This window comes from Schistocerca gregaria, chromosome 6, assembly GCF_023897955.1.
Source record: "Schistocerca gregaria isolate iqSchGreg1 chromosome 6, iqSchGreg1.2, whole genome shotgun sequence".
NCBI lineage: Eukaryota > Metazoa > Arthropoda > Insecta > Orthoptera > Acrididae > Schistocerca > Schistocerca gregaria.
Window position 1 is genome coordinate 431313555 of NC_064925.1, and position 18020 is coordinate 431331574.

The window sequence follows — 18020 nt, forward strand, 5'->3', positions numbered from 1 at the left end:
CTCAGTACCACACAGAACTGGAGCAACTGAATTACATTCCGCGCCAGGGTTTCGACTACTGCTTGTCATGCACTGAAATGAGAAATATCCTGCTCACTATCCTTCCCACCCCTTCACAGCTTGTGCCATATGGATCATTCCCACCAACACCAACTTTCCAAATTGCACAGGTGGGAACTCTTCCCGGCAATATATTCCACGTTTCCATTACCCTCCTGGCCTCAACCTTCATTAGCCATTGTCCTCACCCATCCAGCCCCTTCCCTTTTCCCATTTCAGCACTTCACAGCCCTCATTCCATCAATGTACCCAGTGTTTTCACTTCTCTCCTTTTCTGTAACCCCCCCCCCCCCTCTGCCCTCCATCTAACCTCCAACTGCACCTAGCTGCCCTACCATCTCTCCACCTCGCCCTTGAGCACTCCGCAGCACCTCTTCACTGTCCGCCACCCCTACCAAGCTATCCCTCCACCTGTGTGTGTGTGTGTGTGTGTGTGTGTGTCTGTGTCTGTGTGTGTGTGTGTGTGTGTGTGTGTGTTTGACACAGGCCTTGATGGCTGAGAGATTATACTGTGACAGTGTTTTTGTTGTGCCTATATGCGACTCAGGAGTTCATCTCTCATGTTTGCGATGTTTCCTCCATGGGAAAGGACAGGATAAACTGATTTATAGAAAGTTGTAACTGTGAGTTATATTTTTATTAATGTATAGCTGTTTAATATTTTTATGCATTTATTTATAACAATTTCTGTAGAAGTTTCTGTCTTAACAGAGATATGTAACTAAGTTACTTTTGTGGAATTTCTATTTCACAAGTTTTTTGTAAGATCTTTTACTTTTTGAAATTCGTAATTCTCAGCCTACCATACAAAAAGTGCCACATTTCGCCACTGCTCAGCAACCATAATAAACAACGATGACACATCACATCCCATGCACATATTTTTTCTTTATCTTTGCCGAAGATTTTCTTTTACACAACAATTTCTTTCCATCTCTTCAGTTTGGTTGGCATCTATAAAATAAAGGGACTTTCTCATTTGAGAGATAAGCATCCAAAGAATCTGTGGGGAAATGACTGTACACCTAGCTCTTATACTGCCTTGAGTTTGGTGGCGCACATATTAACAATACTATTAAGAAATTTCAATACCAATAATGAACTGTATTTATTAATACACAAAACCTGTACAGGAAAAGATAAATAGAGTGTATTTAAAAATTCACAACTTTACTCTTCGTGCTCTGTGTGTAGCATTAGATGACAAACTGAACAGTGATAAAAAAAATTCTGGCACACTCACTCACGTAGCACTTAGAACAATACCCCTGACAGCCACAGAATAAATACTAAATCTTACACTCATAATTTAAAAAACAAACATAATGCAGTATTTTGCTTCCTCACAGTAGTCTTTGTTATCTGCTTACACAAAAAGCACGAAGTGGTCAAATGAAATATCACATTTTACAGTGACAACAGCATTTGTCAAACTACTGGTTCACAATACTGTATACCAATTAACATCAAAATGTAAATCTGACTCTAAAAAATAGTTTCCTGCAGTCAAAACCCAGATTTATTTCTTTCATTCTTTGGAAGAATTGTGCGGTGGGTATTGCACACCCTATAATAACAATAATAACAATAATAATAATTATTATTATTATAGTAATATGAGAGGTTATGGTAATGTAGTGTATGCTTCTGCAAGAATTCAGTACTCTGCATAGCCACGAAGTAACATTCTGAGTCCACATATTGGCAAACATGTCTGAAGACCACTTTTGTTTAAGATGACATCTTGGTACAGGAATACTTCAAAGCCTCTGTTATCCTTCACCTGCTTCTAGTTTGCTGGTTTCAACAGTGTCCCTCTGTGATGAGTTTCCATTATCCACAGAAAGAGATTCATTACTTGCTGATGAATCTTTATCACAAATGTTTAGGCAACTCTCAGATTTTTCACTGCTTTCGTCAGGAACATTTTTGTCTTTGAACTTGTTGACCTCTGAAAATGAACAAGTAAATAAGTTCGAGCATTTAGGGAAGCCCACTTTTCTGGTGTGTGTGTGTGTGTGTGTGTGTGTGCGCGCGCGTGTGTGTGTGTGTGTGTGGAAGAAATACAAGCACCAAAACTTGCATTAACATGCTCTTATACTAGAAGGTGACTGGTCTCGTATGCATGTTGTGGGCACTAAAATTTTCCACTAATACCTGCAATCAGACTACTTTAAAGTACAGCAACTAAAAATCACAACTGAAAATATTGAAATGAACTTAGAAAATTCTTATCAAGTTAAGATTCATGTGAAAAATTGTAACTTCAACACACATCAACCACTTTATGATTATTAATGATGATTAATATTGGTAAATAACAAAAAAGGTATGTGGGCAATGTTGAAGCATTTGGGGATCCTAAAATTAAAGACTTGGTCTACAAAGGAAAAATAAGGACATAATTATAAATGCAGGAAAAAAAGAGTAGAAATAAATGGAAGGAGGAACAAGAGTGTGGAAAAACAAAGAGCAGCTTCTGATAGATACATTTATTCTATAGTTTAACATATATTAACAACAAAATCACAAACGGTTCTTACCATACTTTGAGACATCTGCTCCTAAAAGCCGCAAATAGTGAACACAGTCATTTGTTGGTACGTATGCTCGTACAGATTTTATACCTCGCCATCCCACCATGTGCAATGGTGTAGTACAGTTCATGTCACCATCATCGGTGGGCTCACCTTCATACACCAACACACAGCTGCCTTGTGCTGAAAATTTTCAAAAACAAAGAATGTCAATGTGCCGTTCTTGATTGTGTATGTAATATGTCAGCAAGATTTACTTACATAGAGGACAGAGGGCACCAGTGCTCACCCAAGCCACTAATACTAAAATAGTACTCGTAAGCTAAGAAGGAAGGAAATACACAATTTGCTCTCGACAGCAATTCTATTCTAATCAAGTCAAACACTGGGAATGACAGGATGGAATTTGGCAATATTATGCAAAATCAAAAAACGGAAAATCCAGGATGGAATAATGACAATATTACGAAAAGGGTAGATTGCTATTCACCATACAGTGGGCATGCTGAGTCACAGACAGGCATAGCACAGACCGGCATAGCTTCCAGCCAAAAGGCCTTCTGCTAACACACACACACACACACACACACACACACACACACACACAGAAATCACTGTCGTGCCACCAAGGCCAGAGACAGCGGTCATACATGTGCGAGTTGTGCTTGTGTGTGTGTGTGTGTGTGTGTGTGTGTGTGTGTGTGTGTGTGTGTGGGGGGGGGGGGGGGGGGGTTTGGGTATGGTCAACATTAGAAGAAAGTCTTTTGGCTAAAATCTCATTAGTTTAGCAGTCTTTTCATTGTGCCTGTCTGCAGCTCAACGTCTCCGTTATATGGTGAGTAACAATCTACCCATTCCATAACATTGTCAATATTATCTAATAGGTAGATTGCTACTCACCATACATCTTCTATATGTTGAGTACAATATATCCTTTGCATAAAGAACAGTATTATGGTTGATATGCTGATACAGTGTGCTGGCTGCAATATAAATATTTGGTCTCCGAGTGTTGAAATTAGTCCTTCCAGTTACGAGCCCAGTATTCTATCACCGTGTTACTTTCCTCGGGAAGAGTTAAGACACAGAAGTGGAATAGTTAAAGTACTATCGTCTTTCTCTGTGGTCGAACAGATTTCTACACTGTGGAATGTTTGTAAAATATTGCAACATTCTGGCTTTTACTGGAACGGTATGGTCTTTGTTGTGGTGAAGAGGAAAAAACATCCTCTGTTTTCATTGATTTTAACAAGATGCACACAGTACAGTTAGAAATTGGCAACTTTAATACAAGGCTCTGATATTTTTTTGGTTACTTTTTACTGAGAAGTCTGAAGATATTGCTTTCAAACATTCAGTATGTCCATTTTTTTTTTTTATTCATTCATACTTCACTTTACTCTGAATAATTTCCTTTTCCACTGTCATACACATTAACAATCTTCCACTCAAATTAAGGTGCTGCTTAGACCTTCCAACAATTACATTATAAGAGAGGAAAACAATTTTTTTTATTTTTTTTCCTTGCCGATTCAAACTATCAAATCTCAAATTAGCTTAACGCCAATATTATGAAAAGGATACACTAGCATTCCCCATGGAGTGGAGACGTTGAGTCACATACAGATACAACAGAAAAGACTGCTATAAAAGTAAGCTTTCAAGCAAAAAGGCATTCTTCTGAATTCACACAAACACTGTTCACACACACACGGGCATTGTCTCTAGCTGCTGAGACCAGGTTAGAATTAGCTTAATTTTATTTTAATTTAATTCAATCTTGTTCTCTGTCTCTGTTCACTGTTAAACACCTCATACATGCTGTATTCAGTGTTTCCCCAGTGACACTAATATTTGATGAAATGTTAAACCACTCTTCACTCAAATAAATCTTTCACTGAGCAGCTGAGTGCATACAGTTATGAAACTTTCTCACACATTAAAACTAAGTATTCGACTGAAACTGAAATACAAAGCCTGGTCTTACAAAGACAAAACTCTTGCCAGCTGACTTAGCTGGACATGACTCACTATACAGCTTAAAGTTTTAGCTTCCCAGAAACCTTACTTTTACCATACTGAACTAGTGGCAGAAAGAGAAATGATATGGCTAAGAGCGACTTAGCCACAGTTACAGGTTATTCCTCTCAACAGTAGAGAGTATACCGTTATGATATTCCTCACAGATTACAACTGTGTGCGGCATTCTGAAAATAGTGTGCTGTGGATTAGAAAGAACACACCTGGTCTTGCACTTAACTCAGATTATGAATAAAATGTTATTGGACTTCTAGCTTTGTCAAGTGGTTAAAATGCCACAAAATTTCAACCCAAGTACTATTTGGCCATAGTACAGTGAAACGGTGCCAGTGAGGTTGCAGGGAGATCCTTATATACTCTAGCTGCCAGCTGGGACATTACTAGTGTTCACATTCTCACATTATCACCAAATATGGGCACGTTTTGAAACATCAAGGGATAGCCAATCTAATACTGGAGGGAAGTGTGGGGGCAAACACTGTGGAGGGAGACCAACAGATGAATACAGTAAGCAGATACGGAAGGACATAGATTCCAACAGTTATTCGGAGATGAGGAGGCTCGCACAGGATAGGGTAGCATGGAGAGCTGCATCAAACCAATCTTCAGACTGACGATGACAATGACAACAACAATGGGCATGTGTTGACTCAATATTCTACATGCTCCCAATCACTGAATACCTCGCTGCACCCAGTTTCAGGCTGCCATTTCTATTAACAATGTTGTTCAGTGATTTTAATTCAGTGGCTTTTTTTTAAATTACACTGTCCTAGGAGTCATAAGTGCAAGCCACAACAGAGGTTTTGTCAAATTTGATCATCTACATTCTACAGCATGTCTAAAGCATACTTTTTTGAGATAGCATAAGTGATAAAACCTCCTGTGCTCCTTCCTGTATTGATATATGGTGCACACTGTTTGCCTAATTTAAGTTTGGACACACTAACTAGGTATTTTGTAGATCCCAGATGTTTTGAGACCTGCCATATTTTTTTTTTTTTTTACTGATCTCAGTAACTGTTACATTTTTGATGGCAGCATGAAGAAAGAATTGACTGTGTGTCTTTTCAAGAGGCAACTTATGCTGCATGACACGAGACGATAGAACATCAAAAATGTAAATTTCATTTCTTGCTCCTCATTGATGCTCTTATTGTGATTCCTCCTCAACATCATTGCATTTATTACCTCTGTCAAAAATCCACGTAATTACTGAGACCAGTAAAAGATGCAGAGGGTCTCCCAGCATCCAATTATGCAGGTGAGGTGCCCTGCCTCATCCAGAGAGCAGCCAGAAGCCCCCAAAGGCACAAAGGGCGATGGGGGACACATCTCTCACCACTTATCAGAGGCATCCCACCCAACAGTAACCAGAAAAGATCAGTGACATATGCTGCGTGAGAGAAGTATAGGAAAAGAGAGGAAGAAACATTTAAGTATTATTCATTAACTACCCTGCAAACCAAAACATTTTTCCATCAGTGCCTTTCATTAGTTTAAAAACAGCGATGATTTACTTGCTTCAGAGCTCTGCCACAGTATGAATCATTGTCCTATCATTTCAGAAAAAAATGTGATTTGTCTCATATCCGTTCCGGATTACTGGAAGCTAAACTGCTCCCCTGTACATGCCAATCTGCAATATTACGCCTTTACACCTCTTGTATCAATGATAATGTATTGCACTGTCCTTTCAACACGTGTCTATTCAAGCATACAGACCGAGTGGGTTAGCACAGTGGTTAGCATATTGATCTCGCATTCAGGCAACGATGGTTCAAATCCTTGTCTGTCCATTCAGATTTAGTTTTCCATTATTACCCTAAACCACTCCATGCCAGAATGGTTCCTTTGGAAAGGGCAAGGCCAATGTACATCCCCATCCATTCATAATTTGAGCTTATGGTCCGTTTCTAATGACCACAGGATGTTAACTCTAATCTTCCTGTCTTCCTTCAACCACTCCCAAAGCACCTTTGCTACATGGAAACAACAACAACCTACTTTTTGAGAATTTTGTTGAAGATCTCAACCATCTGTTTATCTGGAAGGAGGCAAGAATGATGAATTTAATGTGGGTCTTTCTCTATTTTCATTACAGAAATTTTAGCATGTTGCAAATTGTGTTTAACAAGACTTTCACCTTCACTGCTACTTGGCAATTGCAACCGCTACAGGCACTTTCTGTTATTATGCAACAACTTTTTTGTGTCAGTGTGAATAAAATGCAATCAAACAAATTTGTATAGCAAGTTACAGTTAACTAATTAACATTTTGGAACTTATTTGAGCGAAGAGCTAACATTCCTGGTTCACATTACGTTAAAGAGAGAGTAAAATTTCGGGATAGTAATCACGTCCAGTGAAACATGCACCTCTGATACTAGTAGCACGAATGCAAAAATATTGGTGCAGTGCTACATAGTTTTAAGCAACTATCATGTTGTAATCCTTAAACATGGAAAAATAAGATCACAAAGTATGACAAAGGTATGCCAAGATAAAAGAAGAGGAAAGGAGAAAAATCTCCCCCCACAACCCCCCCCCTCCACACACACACACACACACACACACACACACACACACACACACACACACACCAGCAGTGGGAGGGATGGCAGGAGGGCGGGCTAAGAGAGAGGAGGAAGAAAGAAGAAGAGGCGGAGGGGAGAGGGAGGCAGGAGAACTAAATGTTTGCTCCCTTTTTTTAATGAATGGACAACATTAAAATTTTTCAGTTTCAAGGCAGGTGTTTCATACACTGATGAACACTGCACATGTAATGTGCTTTTAAAAATAATATAGTACATTTTTTTTCTATTGTATATATTTACATGAACTTGCTATTTGCTTTTTACTTACAAATGTCTTTAAGCTGCTCTTGTGTCTTCTGATCCAACGATGTAGCTTCTGGAGGGAATTTGGGGTTGTCATTCATCAGAAGGGCTATCAGATCAGACTTTGTAACTTTAATTTTCCTCTTTGGCCCCATATAAGGATAGATACTATGCAAACCCTACAATAAAAATTAAATATGAACAGAAAACAAATCACAAAAATAGAAAATGGTGGGTTCAACTGGCACAGAAAATGGATCATTAGTTTTCACAACCAAAAATTCACATTATCATGCTAACAAACAAGAATGAAACATTCTTAAAACAGTCCATTAAGACTTACATGTACGCTATAGCTGGGGATATTACGACTTTGCGCAAACATCAGCACTTATGAAATGTCATGAGAACATGCATTTTCCTGTGTGAAAATGTCACAAATCTGGGGGAAACAATTTACTAATATCGGTAACAGACAGTTGAAATAGACTTATTTCTCAAGGGCTGAGGTTTTTGTGTAACCTTAACATGATCATTCACTGAAGAAAAACTGTGAAGAAAAATTTTCGTCAAATTATCCATTTACAAAAAACAGTTAACAATACGGTCACCTTTTAATATTGGGATGTATATACATAACACACCACTACCCGCCTTCTCATCACAGTCTTCAACGATTTCACTGTCTAGTTCACTACCATCACTCATTTCGTTGGCATCAGTATTTTCATCACACTCCTCCCAAAGCACAATGTCCTCACTACCATCCTACACATCAGACACACTGCATGTCCTGAACTCACTGATGACATCATGAAAGAGACAATCCATTGACACACAAGGCAAAATAAGGTATTTTTTATATTCTTTGCAGATGCAGTGAGCATATGATCCCCTTCTGAAAATGGACTGGAACAGTATTTTTGGAGAGTCTTCCAATGTCACCTACAGTCTTGAGGCCATACCTCTGGGTCTGTTTTCAACACATCAACTTATTTTTCACTTCGAGTATGAGGTAACCTTTAAAGGCGTCCACTATGAGCATAGTTCTCTCACTGAGCAGCACATTAGTCTGCAATTCCTGACATCAGGTAGCCAGTACAAAATAATTCTGTTGTCATCCAGCCTTTTCTTGGCAATAAATTGCTAACCCCCTAAGGGAAATTTTCCTTGGGCAAAGTACCCCTTTTTATTAATAACAAAGAGGGGGAGGCATGCATTCAGCATTTCTTCCTATACAACACCATGTGACACCATGGTAATTCTTTCTTTTCAGTTTCCTATTGTTCTTAATAAGATACTTATTGCCCCTTTATAGTCTACTGTCACATTGCTTGGCATGTCACAAAAGACTGGTGTCTCAGCATTGCCCATTTGGTGTGCAGGGTAAGAGCACCGCTGCCCCATTTGCATTACATACCTCTGGAAGCTGGCAAGTTTCTTGGTAAAATCTTCTGCAATCTGTGTGCTGCTTTGTCAGATACAGGGGCCACTTCTACACATAAACCGAAGTCTCCAATTAATGCTCTCATCAAATTCTGTCCATGTTGCATTCAAGCTCTTAGCAATTTCCGAGGTATTTAACTGGATTATTTGTTGAGAGAAAGATACCCAATCTTCTCCGGTAAATACTGCTTTGTCGAAGTACTAACCATGTGGGCAGAGAGTCTTGCACGTCTGCAATGAGCTGAGGGCCATGCTAGTTGTAGTGCAGCTACTGGCAGGGTCTCCCATGCTGAGAAGGGCCCAGTGTATGAACCAGATGAAGAGTATCTAACAACAACCCATCTCTCCCATATCTGTTCCTGCAGTCGTTTCCCAATTCTCCAGACACCTAAGGCAAGGTGTAACGCTATCCATGCTGAGGGGTGCCTGGCACATGAGAAGTTGTATCATTAACAGAACCACAGGGATACCGGATGACCTCCCTGAGTAATTAGTCTTGCACAGCATGTGTTCCATGGTGTCGACCAAATAGAGCCCCAATTCTTGTGGGACCAGAAAGAAGAACATGGAAAACAAAACAAAAACGGAGGGACTTGATGAGATCTCAAACACCCAAGGAAGTGATGGAAGCTATTTCTGCAGTTGGATTGGGCAAACGACCACCTGACATTTGGAAACTGTTACTGAGAAGTTTGACTAGGGTCAAGAACAAATCCTTATCTGGGGCTCGAATGAGAACACTCCTCAAAAGACAAATAGAAAAGGAAGGTAAAGAATGGCTTCTTAAAGATAAATGGAGGAAACTGAAAGGTCTCGAATCTAAGGCTTCAAAAATAACTCTCTCAGAGCACAGGATAATCAGATCCCTTCTATCACTACGACAGAGAACAAGGAAAGAGTCTAATACTCACACTTCTCAGGATAAATATATCCAGAAAAAGCAGAGGAGGAAATTGGGTATAGACCTATAGCATGCAACGTCTAGTGTGTTTGTAATGGTCCATTTGTGTGTACATTTTTCTGTAGATTACAAACTTCACCTTCTTGCACTCTAAAGTGTTGCAGAAGTACTGTGGCCCAGGCATCTTTGATTCAGACCCCTTTTCCTCCTGGACTCCTCTTCTGTGCAATACATGTATTCACTTTCCTTTACAATGACTCCATTGCAATTTTACAGTTGGTTATACCCAAGTTACACAACATTCTGGAACTAGTGAAAGGTCTCCTAGCACTATTTCTCGCTTTACTAGAATGACAGGGAGCAAAACCAAACAATAAACCCACCTTCAATTGGGCAACAACGGGCTAAGACCACTGTGGTTTTTGTTTTCCTTCATTAATCAAATCAAAGTATCCCATTTTTCCTTTTACTTTATACACAGGATAGAACACTAGCTTTCAGTTCAGGATATTTCCCAGTTTTTGCCCTTCTGTAAGAAACTGCAGTTTGCAGCTTATACTTCAAACTGATCCAATGCTGCACATTAGACTACTCATCCAAACACTACTTTTTAACAGCATCTCTATCATATAATCACTAACTCTGAGTTTGATATTTACATCATAACTGCAGCATTTTCTGAAATGTGTTGATTTTTCTTTCAGCGTTAACACTCACTCTTGAAGATTAAATTCTACTCTTTAGTCACAGAAAATACAATGCCAGGCTTTGTAAAATGCTCATATGATTGTGCTATAGATATATATAAAAAATAAAAGAACATAATGAATCAATTGCTTAATCTTCGTGGATGTGGGCAATAGTCATTCTTTTTTCATAGTTACAGAAAAACAGTGCTCGGCTTGTGCAGGATAATGGACCTTTGAGTACGATAATAGTCACTACTTAAAATAAACTGACAGCAATACAAAAGACTGTTGTTTCAGATACAATGATTAATCTCCCTACACTTCAACATTGTTGCTCCACTTCGAACTAAGGAATGAGCACTATAGTAGAAATTTCAATTATGTGAAAATATACCAGTTTCTGTAGATGCTGGTAAGGCAGACCCAAATTTTCTGTGACTGAGTTTTTTTTTTTTTTTTTTTTTTTTTTTTTTGGGGGGGGGGGGGGCTGATATTTGGAAGGATATTGTATGTGGCTCTCAAATCAAATTTTACATAGAATGTGTTACTTTTTTATCACAAATATAAACAGAAACTTATGCCAGTTCGTATCACTTACCTCCTGAGCCAATCTAAAAGGACATTCCTGGACTCTGTTGTCACACCGAACAAACGTTTTAACACCAGTGTTGATCAACTGAAAAGTATTTAAAAATGTTATTTTCAAGGAATTTAAAAGCAAAGTAAGCTGTAATAATGGATCACTGCTTCTTATTTATCAAACTATTAAATGTAGTCCATACCCAGTCATTGGATACATGCTTCATAAAAGATGCAAGCAGCTCAAGAGACTGCATTCAGCTGGCACTACAATATGTGACCGAAGAAGTTACCTGTATTTATTATAGCTCCCTGACAAAACAGTTTCAAACTTCAATGTACATTATAGCTTTTCACTACCATTCTTATTTTGAACACAAGGGTAAATACAACAAATAATAACAATGTGGTGCACTGCACTTGCTTTTGCATTTATATATGGAAATAAAATTTGATGATGCTGACTAGATCTTTGAATTTCTGAAGTTATCAGGGATAAAATACGGCATACAGGAATTCCCACTTATTATTTAGGATTTGGAGTCTCTGGGGAAGAAAAATGCAACTTTTCTGTTCAATATTGTTTTCATTGCATGAAAGCTGGTGCTGTAATTGAAAAAATCGAAATGGTTGAAAAACCATTTAAAAATGGTATCATCTTAAGAAACATACGTCCCATTAAGATCCCAGGAAGTGAGAATGCAATTCTAAAACCTTTAATGAGAAATGAGTTTGTTACAGCAAAATATAATATATACATTGTCCATAGTATTAGTGCAATTTTTTTTCACAGTTGTCACTGAACTTGAAAGCAGCTGGAACAATTCATTAAACTACTTTTAGCTTTGCCCAGGAATGATGACATGGACGTAGTAGTATTTTGTTCCCTCTGGGATCTTTTTTAATGTGAGTCTCTTTGCTTCTCAGAAACCTCCCTGTTTTACTGAAGCAAATGTTTGAAATGGTGATCATTTTCTGCAATACATATTGCAATCCTATTTCTAAAGGACAATCCTACATCTCTAAGTATTTCTTCACTAATGTTTGCACATTCATTGATAATTTGCTGCCATATACTTTCCGGTGTTGTTGGTCCTTCCATGCAACATTTCTCTTTTAATGTTCCCCACGGGAAATATTGGGAGAAGTGAAATCGTGTGAATGTGCAGGCCAATTTTGAGGAACACCTCGTTCAATCTATCGACCATCATAGTTTTGAATCAAAACTTCTCCCTTTATCTGTCAATTTATTGGACATCCATTGTGTTTAAACACCATATCAATTTTTGTTTGAAGTGGGAGACCTGCAAATAGTACCGAAAAAAAGAAATATCTAAAAAGTCACCATTCACATCACTATCTATGAACAATATATGGGCCACTTATCCATGTACTTGAACATACCACACCAAACACTGACGCTCCACAGTTGTTGATGCTCGACTTGCCTTAAACTGTGGGAACTCTCCACTGAACAATAATACATATTAAGCCATTCAACTGACCATGATTTAAAGAAGTTGATTCATTAGGAAAAGTGTCTGTAAAATAAAATTACTATAGGCCACTAGTTGTTGCTTTATTTCAAAAGTTCAAGGGGTCTGCAAGTCATTACCACGTTTTTCATGTAAAAATAAGTGAGGTGGGTGGAATTTGTATTAATGCGGCATGTGCAGAACAGTCCTTGGCAAAATTTCACAATCTCTCGTGATTTGTCAAGAACTAACATGAAGATCTGCAGTAACTGCACCTAAAACATTCTCTTTGGCATTTTTCATTTGCCAAAGACAGTGGTTGGACTCTTTCTTTGTGTTTCTCACTTCCACTTTCAGTGAACAGCAAAGAGTGGCTGTAAAAAGAACATTCCTATCAGGGAACGGATTAGCACACCTTAAGGAAGGGTTGACTGCAGTTCAAATACTTGAAGTAAATTGAAACGTGAACACTTTGCACAGACTTTTCCTTGTCCACAGTAAACAGTATGGCCACAGTCATGCTCCAAACAGTCTGGCTACTTCCTTGAAACTGGAAGTGTTACACCTACCGCAAGAGTCTGACACATGGTCGCAGTCCATGCTTTATAGGCAGTAATTTGAATGATAAAAAAGTATTGCAGGAAATGGTCATCATTTTTCGATTTTCAACTCATTTTCATTTTTGGTCAATTGCAGCACCAATGGACAATTAAAACACTGTTAAATAGAGAAGGTAATGTATTTTTTTCTCAGGGAACCCAGATCCACCTTATAAAAGTGATTCCTATTTATGATTCCGAAGTTGACATTACACTCGTGCTCTGGAGGTGAGACAGGTGATTTAGATTTGTGTCACAGGATGTCCCCCTTCAACACAAACCACTTTTATTACAACCTATTTTTAATTCAATTTGTAATTTTCTAGATATTTCAAAAACCAACGTCAAATACCTAATTCTGTATTGAAAATGATTGTGATATTTGCAGCACAAAAGCCTAGTCATCTGTTCTGAAAAATTATCTGGGCCATCCAATCTCCAAGTAACTACATGCACCAAATCTGAGAACCACCTTTTTTCAATCAACAGACCCATGAAGATAAATAAAAGTGCACATTAGTGAGCTCTCCCCTGTGTGTATCAATTATTTATGAGAATTCTTACTATTTGCTGTACCATATTTACTCCAATATAAGATCATCCTGATTATAAAACAACTCATTTTTTCAAGCGGCTTGTTAACATATTCTAACTAAACAAAATTGCAAACAGTTTTACTGACAAAGTATCTTCCTAAAAAGTTATCATCATACCAATTCTAAATTTATACCTTTTATTGATTGTCCACAGTTTTGATAATAAGAGGAGCAATAAAATAAACAAAAATAAAACGAACAACTGAAAATCCAGGATGGAATGTAACAATATTATGAAAAGGAACGTTGCTACTCATATTGGAGATGTTGAGTCACAGATAGGCACAATAAAAAGACTGTCACAAATACAGCTTTTGGCCAGTAAGGTCTTCGTCAAAACTACACACACACACACACACACACACACACACACACACACACTTGTGTTTGTGCGAGTGTGTATGTGTGTGTCTCTGTCATCTAATTTTGATGAAGGCCTTACTGATCAAAAGCAATATTTGTGACAGTCTTTTTATAGTGCCTATCTGTGACTCAGCATCTCTGCTATATGGTGAGTAGTAACTGTCCTTTTCACAAAAATAAGTCTCTTACATTAATTTGCAGACAGTTTTCTTTCCCACATGTTTCGCTTACTAACCCTGTCATCTGTGGTATCACTATTTTTAATTACCATTCTAACAGCACAACTATGACATTCACATCTTCATCGTCACCAATATTTGGCTGTTTCTTCCAAATATGTTGCAATTTCTGAGGTTGTGGTTACCGTGGGACCTGAGGTCACAGCTGTTTTTACCCTAACACATATTGGATATCACTTCTATACTGATGTGAGAATGTTAGAATAAACATACTGTCTGCCCATCACTCTTTCATCCGCTATGTAGAACCAGCAACTGACTCACCGCTTCTCGTTCTCATCATACATCTCGGTGAGCATCAACAACGTAGCAGCATGAAACGTGTAAATATGTCAAAGGTAACTGTGACATGTAAGCAAATAATAGGCCAAATGCCAAAAAACTGATTTACAGATAGTCAACAAATTGTGTATAGCACTTAAACAAAAGCAACATAAAAGTTGGAGATCACTATACAAACACATGTGGGTTTTTATTCTATGTTAATGGATTTAAGAACAAAATGATACAAAACATGAAAAAAATGAAATGGTCTGTTTGAAATGGGTTTAACATAAATAACGATACAAGTGCTATTGTGTCCATTTTCACTCAATTCGCTAGTTTCTCATAAAACCACTTATTCTCCTCTTTTACAAATTGTATCATTTTAGTTTAATCCCTTCTCTTTTCTTCAGACAGCCTACATTCCCAGTGTAGTGTTTCCAGCTGCACGTGTTGAGATCAGAAGGCTTCACATTTCTCTTCAAGATGTAACTTGAACTCTTCAATTTCACTAAGAGTTGATCAAACTTGCAGTACCCAGGGGTTGTTCAGCAGTCAGTCTGGTCCATTGTGCTTTTAAAATATGCACATTGGTGGCATTCATATATTTTTCAGCAGCTGACTTAAAGTTGTAAAAATTTGTTCCTTGCATAATAGTCACTACAAATGGTGTGGTGTGGTGTGCATAATTTCAGTGATGAGGCGAACTAAATCTTTTGTAACTTCAAACACAGTTAGCCTCTTTCATTTCTCAATGTGAGCAAAATCACAAGACATAAAAGAGTGTCCTTTCACCAAAAACTTGTGTTCTATTTCCGTAAAGTAGCCCTTTGCTGTAAGGTAAACCCACAGAAACATCATTATCTTGTTATTGTTTTGTCCACAGCAGTTATGACTCCACATTATTAGTTTCTTTTTACAAGTAAGTGTCAAAGTACAAGCTTTGTTCACATAGGAAGCAATTTCATTCCCACCCCTGTCACATACAGCCTCATGCCGGAGAAATATGTGACCGGTTTGATTGTCAACCAAAAGTTTTAATTTGAGAGCTGTTTACTGTGTCTTAATGAAGGAAGAAAAAACACTTTTTTGCAAATCCATTGCAGCTGTACATACTTCTGAGTTATGCCCCTGACTCTTGATTGTGTCAGTTTTCATGGAATCTATAGCTTTCTTTGCTTTTTGGTGACGGTGTTCTAGCTGCAGTTTATTGTCTTTATTACTGGGATCACACCTCAATTTGGGTTTAAGGAGGCCACATGTAGAACAAGTGTCACTTGGCAACTGATGAAATTTTAGCTTGGGAAATCTGACTTTAAAGATTTTTGCATAGAAACAGTATGTGAGGTTAGTGTGTTCATGCTGTCTTTGAAATTTCTTAAATAAATGATGAACAGTAAGGTCTTCATTTAAGTTTGTCATCCATTTTTTCCCCTTGAATAGTGGCTTTCTTGTCTTGGTATGACGTTAATATGAACAACAACCAGTTTTTCATCTTCTTCTTTATAATTCTGGTCTTTTGCCTTATTTCCTCACTCTTCTTCATATACAATCTCACCCCTCTGTTTTAACCGTGTTAATGTCTGAAATCTTCTTATGGTCAAACCGAGAACCTCAATAAATGTTCCTTTACAATCTCTTATTACGTCTCCCTCACCATCAAGCAATGTGTAAGACACGGTTATGTTTTTCTTCTTGGGTATGACCAGCTTTCCCGCATCTTCCTCGGTACACAGCTGCGCAGTTTCGTTACTATATACTTTTGACCTTCGCCTCTTCACTTTGCAAACATGTATGTGAGACACTGCACAGTTATTTTGCTTCACTGTATTGTTTGGTTAGTAGAATTCCTTAAACAACTTTAGTTTCTGGTCATATGAAAGGTGCCCACATTTAAACTTACATTTACAGGCCTGAAAGAGTGAAGCAGTATATATAATATGTTTAAATCAACATGCCTACATATTTGCAAGTAAGTAAATAATTTCATTCCAGTAGTTAACTATAACCTCATAATCAGAATCCATACAAAATTCGTTTCAATAGCAAATTGAATGCATTAAAATACTAGAACATAACTTTCGCTGAATGCATTAAAATACTAGAACATAACTTTCGCAGATTCCAATCCCTGTAATAAAAATTAAAACGGCAATCACGTCCTACCTGGTGCTTGGGAGCCTCTTTAGCTGGAACAACAGTGCTGTCTTTTCGAGTATACTCCTTTCCTTCGTTGCGTAATTTCTTCTCTTCACTTTGAGCACTACCTTCACCATTCTTCCTCCGTTTTGGTGCAGTTTTCCTATCCATTTTTCAAAATTGTGTATTATGTATCTGTGATAATTACTTCAGCAGTGTCCTATTGTTGCAAACAAACCACAGAGCTACTTCAATTGTCAACAATTCACACATGTACGTGCCAAGACAAAACAGAGGGCACACGACTCTCTATTTGAGCATTGATGTTGGTGTTAGACGTGAGTGCATTCCTGTGACAGTTGCAAACACTGTTTCACGCTGTTCTGGTGCTTGTATCAGAATACATATTACTGGCAATGGTGGTTACAGTGGAATTTCACCTATGACTCAATTTTTCATTTTTTGGCACTTGATCCATTATTTAATTACATGCCACAACTTATCTAGACACTTTTTGTCTTTGGCAAAAATGAACGCTACTGTTGAGTGCTTGTGCAATTTTGAAGTCAATTCAATTTCGACGACAACAAATGATTTCACACAAACTGCAGTTTAAAAGTGAGGGATGCAGTACTCCCCTCCCCGCACTCATGTAGTTCTCACCCAAGATGTTATCACTGTTCCCCATCCAACACTTCCACAGTGCTGTGCTTATGTGACTGTGAAACATGGACTGCAATACCTCCATCAGTACAAGTCATATATAACAACAGCAACTAATACATAAATAAAAGATTGCAATCATGATTCAGTTCAATTCAGAAACATTCGCTCATCCCACGATCTACTAACACCTGTGGCACTACCTCCACGATGAGTCCTCTCGCAACAACAATTAGTTTTATAAGATTTATTTTGTTTCTTAGACATTTCATTCTGGATTAATTTTCCTTCTTGTTTAATCTGAATGTTACCACCAAGTTCTAAAGCTGATTAAAAGCTGGTACTCTAATACAAAAACACCAACAGGATTTCTCATTTGGAACCCTCTTAGTAAATCATTACAATCTCTCATACTCAAATAAAATACTGATCTGGGTTCTGAATCAAGCAATGTTTTTTGAACGACAATATTTCCACTTTTGAAAGTTACCTTTACTTAAAATGCATCAATAATGTTTGTACTTGGTATTCATGTATGTATGAGAACTTTTATTGCAAACCCTGGTCAAATACAACAAGAGTCTGTAAGA

The 18020-nt window shown here is 37.8% G+C and overlaps 1 protein-coding gene across 1 annotated transcript in view; it reads right to left on the reverse strand.

Moving 5' to 3' along the window:
• Nucleotides 1-862: 862 nt before the first annotated feature.
• The window catches only part of LOC126279084 (tRNA (cytosine(34)-C(5))-methyltransferase), a 73326-nt gene continuing 56168 nt past the window's right edge, over nucleotides 863-18020 (reverse strand). Inside the window, exons 12-15 of the mRNA XM_049979543.1 lie at nucleotides 11112-11189; nucleotides 7503-7656; nucleotides 2604-2780; nucleotides 863-2011 (exon numbers count right to left, since the gene is read on the reverse strand). Of these exons, the coding sequence (XP_049835500.1) occupies nucleotides 1833-2011; nucleotides 2604-2780; nucleotides 7503-7656; nucleotides 11112-11189 (588 nt within the window). The 3' untranslated portion in view covers nucleotides 863-1832. The remainder of the gene's footprint in view (nucleotides 2012-2603; nucleotides 2781-7502; nucleotides 7657-11111; nucleotides 11190-18020) is intronic.